General features: G+C 36.1%; 1 protein-coding gene across 1 annotated transcript; it reads left to right on the forward strand.

Moving 5' to 3' along the window:
• Positions 1-1,907: 1,907 nt before the first annotated feature.
• Positions 1,908-4,542, forward strand: LOC127092756 (sugar transport protein 13). Its single transcript, XM_051031645.1, has 5 exons — positions 1,908-2,141; positions 2,246-2,568; positions 3,142-3,266; positions 3,342-3,633; positions 3,715-4,542. Exons 1-5 carry the CDS (start codon positions 2,012-2,014, stop codon positions 4,405-4,407), a joined length of 1,563 nt encoding a protein of 520 aa, XP_050887602.1. The 5' UTR covers positions 1,908-2,011; the 3' UTR covers positions 4,408-4,542.
• Positions 4,543-7,420: the final 2,878 nt, after the last annotated feature.

The following is a 7,420-nucleotide window of genomic DNA, read 5'->3' on the forward strand; positions in this document are numbered from 1 at the left end:
ACTGGTAAAAGACGAGGATGCGTGGTGCTCTTATCATCGTTTGAGAGGACATCATATTAAAGATTATTATCAGTTAAAATGGGAAATCGAGATCGTGATCCAAAGAGGACGATTGTTGTCATGCATAAAAGATGTCGAAGGAACAACCGGAAAAATAAGTCTTTCGCAGAGAGAGCGAAACTCGGAAACCCTCTCTGCCAAGAAGGGAAAAAGTACCGAGAAGGTGTGTGAAACCCGGGTGGCATGCCACACACTCAACACCATCTCGTAAGGTTTTGTTGGTGGAGGTGAAACAACCCGGTCAGTAATGCATGTATCATAAAACCTATTTTCTAGAAAACAAGAAAGGATTATTGTTTTCGGATTTTAAGACGGGACTCGGAAGGTGGACTAGCACATGAGAATGATCCAATGGTCATAAAAGTACAAACTCACGATTGGAGTGCCAAGTGAGTGTTGATCGACCCGGGCAACTCTTCCGATATATTGTATTGGTATGCTTTCAAAGGCATAACCATGGATACTTTCGAGCTGCTATCTTTCAAAGGCACCCTGGTCGGTTTCTCTAAAGAACAAGTCCAAGTACTAGTGCATCTGTTTATCATGACAGTCTTTGGAAGCGGAGACAGTGCCAAAGGCATCAAAGTGAGATATCTGATAGTAAATACATCTTCACCATATAACATCATCATCGGAAGGTCGTCATTCAACGCACAGGAGGTTGCATTGTCCACTCTTTATCTGACAATGAAATACCCTTTAGACGATGGACGAGTATGGGTAATTAAAGGCGACCAGGGATTGGCCAAGAAGTTCTATAAGGATAGCCTAAAACTGAAAACGAATGCCAAATAAGAATTCCTAAAGACGAGCATGAAAAGTCGGGATGCCGAGTACCCGTAGAAAATACCAAGTGTTGGTTTGCTGCGTATGAGACAAGTCGGAATTCGGATTGCATGGCTATGCGAGACATGTTTCCAGACGATGTGTATAATTCAAGCGCAACGGTTACAGGGTAACTCCATGGTTGCAGGGGAGTTACAAAAAGTGATGAAGAAGACATTACACGATAGTAACGAGGACGAGAAACGTTATCAACATCATTTAAACATGAGATTCGAAGGAACATTTCCTAAATGATCCTTAGAGGTGTGATAGGTATAAAAAGACTTCACATTGAGGAAGCAACACTAAATCTCCATTGTGTTTATTATCTCTCCTAACCCGCTTCAGAAAAATTATCCAAAGATGTTTATTAGGAACAGATACCCTAGTATTATATATAACACTAGAAGATTCATAAGACACTAGAAGATTCATAAGACAAAAACAAGGAAACTCTAGTTGCTCTATTGTCGCATAGGTAGATACCATTGATCGAGCTGAGTTAACAAAGACCGATCATGTTCATTATCTTTTACTTTCGTTTATCATTAATCTTCTACATTGGTTGTTGTTCTAACTAGTATATTTATGACAAAATATTAAAATTAGTCTTTCAATTTATAAAAAAATATTTTTTTATAAATATTTTCAAAAATATTTATATAAATTTATTTTTTAAATTAAAAAAAAATCTATTTTGTAAAATTAAAACAAACGGCTATTAAATCTTAATATGATATATCAAATTAATAAACTTGAATTCTAATTTAAGTTTTTTTTCTATATATATTTAATTTCGAAGTTTATAAACATATACATTCATTTTATACTTTCTTTATAAAAAAAAAGTATTTCACACTTTAAATATATTTAAAAAAAAAAAAATTATCATACAAGGAACAAACGATTTACTAGTACATGATGTAATTCCATTCCTACTGCATTGAATTACCATCGATAAATCCAAAAACAAAGGCTAAATAAATAAGCTAACATCATGCACCATTTCCATAACCAAAGAACAATATCCCTCTCAATCTAGTCACTCAATTCATCTAGTATCACGATTCTGTTGTGCCAGTGAGGATCACTTACCAAAGCTTTGTTGAAGATAAGATTAGAAACCATGACCGGAGGAGGCTTCACCGGAGACAATACCAAAGAGTTTGAGGCAAAGATAACTCCTATCATTATCATTTCATGCATGATGGCTGCCACAGGAGGTCTTATGTTTGGTTACGACGTTGGAGTTTCAGGTACGAAAGATTCGTCTTAAGTTTTCAGAGTCTCTATATAAGTTAACTATGTTTTCGGTATGCGGTAGTCTGCCTTTCACATCCTAACCAAATCATATTTTAAGGTGGTGTGGCATCGATGCCGCCTTTTTTGGAGAAATTCTTTCCGAAAGTGTATCGTCAAATTGCAGAAGAAGGATCGGAAAGTAACTACTGCAAATACGACAACCAAGGGTTGCAGCTATTCACTTCATCATTGTATCTAGCTGGTTTAATGGTAACATTCTTCGCATCTTATACTACTCGGATACTAGGGAGAAGGCTCACAATGTTGATTGCTGGTTTCTTCTTCATTGCTGGAGTTGGTTTTAATGCAGCTGCTCAAAACCTTGCCATGCTTATATGTGGTAGGATCTTACTTGGTTGTGGAATTGGATTTGCAAACCAGGTTAGTACTTCTCCTTGTTTAATATATTAATGTACAAATTTTAGAATCCATTGTCTACATTAATCAATTTTAAAAGGTTTATTAAACATAGTGGGACCAAAATTACTCACTCAAAAATAAAAATAAAGAACACAACGTTAGACTCAACTTTTTAGTGAATGATTATTTCTTGTATGAACACATCCATATACACACAACAACCAATCAAAGCATTTTTTTGAGAGGCTAAATAATAGCATTCTACTATAGTTGACATTGTTGAGTCAACACTTGCACTTGCTGGAGACAACTTTGGGTATGATCTCATTTAATTAATCAAAAAATTATATAATATGCTTAATTAATCATTAAATTATCTCATTGACAAGTTCCATTCATTTTATTTTATACCTATCTCTATCTAGTTTTAGTCATTAATACTTGGACTTTAGCTTTGATTCCTTAAGTAATACTTTGTGTAATACAAACCATGCACGACTCTACTCTAATTCAATTAATCAACTATTTAACAAATGATAATTAATTAATACTAATTGGCTTTTGGAACTCACTAATAACTTTTTATGGTCACAGGCTGTGCCAGTTTTCCTTTCAGAGATTGCACCTTCTAGAATACGTGGAGCATTGAATATACTGTTTCAGCTTGATATCACACTTGGAATTCTTTTTGCAAACCTTGTCAATTACTTCACCAACAAGTAACTTCTTTAATTGCTTTGTATCATTTTTTTTCATAATTGTTGATGCTGAATATATATATCTTGCAACAACAGAATCAAAGGTGAATGGGGTTGGAGGGTATCCCTAGGATTAGGAGGTATCCCAGCATTACTCCTCACTTTAGGAGCTTACTTGGTTGTGGACACTCCAAATAGTCTCATTGAACGTGGTCACTTAGAACAAGGAAAAACTGTTCTGAGAAAGATTCGCGGCACAGACAACGTCGATCCTGAGTTCTTCGAGCTTGTTGAGGCGAGTCGTGTTGCTAAACAAGTGAAACATCCTTTTAGAAATATCCTCAAACGCAATAATAGACCTCAACTTGTCATTTCCATTGCCCTAATGGTACATTGTACTAATGTTTTTGTTGCAGATTCCTATATGTATTATAGATTTATAATCTTTTGTGTTTTTGATAATGAACAGGTTTTTCAACAATTTACCGGCATCAATGCGATCATGTTCTATGCTCCGGTTTTGTTTAATACATTAGGGTTTAAGAATGATGCTGCACTTTATTCTGCTGTGATTACTGGTGCTATTAATGTAGTCTCGACTATAGTTTCGATATATTCGGTCGATAAACTTGGGCGTCGAAAGCTCTTATTAGAAGCTGGTGTGCAAATGTTTTTGTCACAAATGGTGATAGCAGTTGTACTAGGTATCAAGGTGAAGGATAATTCTGAGGAACTCTCAAAAGGTTATGCAGCTCTTGTGGTAGTTATGGTTTGTGTTTTTGTTTCTGCGTTTGCATGGTCATGGGGTCCACTTGGTTGGCTTATTCCAAGTGAGATATTTCCATTAGAGACTCGCTCTGCAGGACAAAGTGTAACAGTTTGTGTCAACTTTCTCTTCACTTCTGTTATCGCACAAGCTTTTCTCTCGATGCTTTGTTATTTCAAGTATGGTATCTTCTTTTTCTTCTCTGGATGGATCTTGATCATGTCGATTTTTGTGTTTTTTCTTGTCCCTGAGACAAAGAATGTTCCTATTGAAGAGATGACACAGAGAGTGTGGAAGAAACATTGGTTTTGGAAGAGGTTTGTTGAAGTTGATTGTCTTGAAGATGAGAAAGTAAGTGATGGAAATGGACCTAGCATTATTGAGTTGGTTCCTTAGTTGTAAATTAGAGGAATTTGTGGTAATAAGTTGTTTTTGTCAAATAAATATTTTGGATACTAAGAAGTAAATGGTTAGATTTGGTAATTACTGCTAACCATAAGTTATCATTCTCATTATGTTTAATTTGTGTCTCTAAGAGTGTAATGTCAATAAAGATATCATGTAACATTGTAATTTGTGTAAGTTATATTACTAAGTTTCTATGTTTCCTCACTTTTTGTGTAGAGAATTTTTTTATAAACAAAGAATTGTATTAATGAGCATTAATCCTTCCTTTCAGTAATAATTCAAAACTCTTCGATCGATCTTGGTGTGAAAAATGATGTCGGAATAATAAAGTATAATCGGTTTCTTGATCGGCAAGAAATCCACAAAGATAGAAAAGAGGGAAGCAAGAAGAACACAATGAAATTGGTTATACATTGTTATTCTTTACTTTCTCTTGGGAACAATATTACAAGTGTTACAGAGTAGCAAATAACCTCTCTCACCCTAATTAGGATTTGTGTTATGCAATGATGGAAGACTAGTATGTTATTTATAAGAAAACTAACACACTAAACTAATGGGCTTTTATACATAGGTCAATTACACACGCTAACTTAGAGAACAAACTAACTAAATAATTGGGCATAACAAACAGACCAAATTCGACATGTTAACAATCCTAGCATACTTCGACTATAATATGCGCACAGACTTCAACACAAGCTAATGATCATGTCAAGATTGTCGAACCAAGAAGCTACCATTCAATCATACTAGGGTTCGATCCAATATCTCACAAATCTCCACCTTGGAACAAACTCTATAACATCAAGGGAATAAACTAGATTTCTTCATGCAGCGTTATCAATTGCATACAGTGGGAAAACTTGTAACTTGGTAATGTCTTGGTGATCATATCAGCAGCATTGTGATTTATCGAAACCTTCAGCACTTGGACTTCTCCATACTCGATTACCCCTCTGACGAAATGCAGCCTCACATCGATGTGCTTGGTTCGCTCATGATAGGCTGAATTCTTCGACAGGTCTATAACACTTTGACTATAACATTTAACAGTGATAACTTGACCTTGAATTTTCAGCTCCTTAGCAAAACCTTCAAGCCATAATGCTTCTCTCATAGCTTCAGTGAGGGTGATATATTTTGCTTCAGTGGTTGATAAGGCAACAACCTTCTGAAGTGTTGCTTTCCAACTGATTGTTGTTCCAAACATAATGAACACATATCTAGAAATATATTTTCTAGAATCCATACAAGCTGCATAATCAGAGTCGACATACCCTTAAATATCTATTTTACTATTTTCACCACATGCTCCACCATAAATCAGGACTCTGTTCATATACCCATTCATGTACCTTAGAATCCACTTCAATACTTGCCAGTGAGCCTTTCCATGATTCGTCATGTACTTGCTTACAAGACTTACTGCTTATGTTATATCGGGTCTAATACATACCATAACATACATCAAAGAACCTATTATGTTAGCATATGGGATGCTATCCATATAAGCCCTTTCGACCTCACTACTGAGACACTTATCTGTACTTAGCTTGAATTGAGGGTTTTTCGGAGTCATAACAGGATCTGAATTCGACATACCAAATTTGTCATAAATCTTCTGTAGGTATGTCTCTTGAGATAAGAAAAATTCTGATTGCTTTCTGTCTCTTCGGATGTCAATCCCAAGAATCCTGGATGGAGCTCTCAGATCCTTCATGTAAAACTCCTTATTGAGTTTAGCCTTCACCTTCATTACATCCTCGACTTTGTTGCTTGCTATGAGAATATCATCCACATAAAGCAACTAAATAACAAATGAATTTCCATGTCAAAATCTGAAGTAAACACAGTGGTCGAACTGACTTCTAATGAAACCTATGTGTGCCATGAACTTGTCGAATCTCCTATTCCAGTGTCGATGAGATTGTTTTAGTCCATATAAAGATCTATTCAACTTGCACACATAATCTTCCTTTTGCTTTTCTGCATACCCTTCAGGTTGCCTCATCAGGATTGTTTCATCTAGATCTCCATACAAGAAAGCATTTTTCACATCTATTTGTTCTAGTTCTAGGTCGAACTATGCCACAATGGCAAGTAACATTCAAATGGACATGTGCTTCACAACAAGAGAGAATACATCATTGAAGTTCACACCTTTTTTTTAGTGAAACCCCTTGTGTCCAATCTTGCCTTATATCTCTTCGACATCACTCCTTTGATTCCTTCCTTAACTTTGAAAATCCACTTACAATTGACTAATATGGCTCCAGCAGGTTTCTTGATCAGTTCGCAAGTGTGGTTATCATGAAGAGACTTCATCTCATTATTCATGGACTTCAGCCATTCAGTCTTATTTTGATTCCTCATAACTTCCTTATAGTCTCTAGGTTCTTCATCTAGAACCTCACTTGCAGAGATTAAGGCATAAGCTATAAGATCTCCATACCCAAGTCTTTGAGGTGGCTTGATGACTCTTCTCGGCCTATCTCTTGCCAACAGGTAGTCATCAACAGTTTCCTCAACTTCCTCAGTATCTTCAGCATTTTGTGCTTCTTCTTCGACTTGATTTGGGATACGCAATTCAGCATTGACATGCTTCACCTCAACAAGAATCTCTTCATGTTCCAGCTCTTCTTCAAATATTTGTGCACTTCGATTAACGTAATCAGTTTTCTTGGAATCCATCTCAGCTTCATTGAAAACTACATTTTGACTAGTGATACACCTCATGTGACCTGACTCTAGGCACCATAGCCTATAAGCTTTAACTCCTTCAGGATATCCCATGAACATGCATCTTAGAGCTTTGGGTTCAACCTTGTCTTGCCTAATGTGAGCATAGGCTATGCATGCAAATATTTAAGTCTGTCGAGATCTGGTGGGTGTCCTGGCCAAACTTCTTCAGGTGTTTTCATTTATAACTCAGTCGAAGGACATCTGTTTATCAGATATGTTGTTGTCGAAATAGCTTATGCCCAAAACACCTTCTTTA

This window comes from Lathyrus oleraceus, chromosome 6 (assembly GCF_024323335.1).
Source record: "Lathyrus oleraceus cultivar Zhongwan6 chromosome 6, CAAS_Psat_ZW6_1.0, whole genome shotgun sequence".
NCBI classification, from domain to species: Eukaryota; Viridiplantae; Streptophyta; class Magnoliopsida; order Fabales; family Fabaceae; genus Lathyrus; species Lathyrus oleraceus.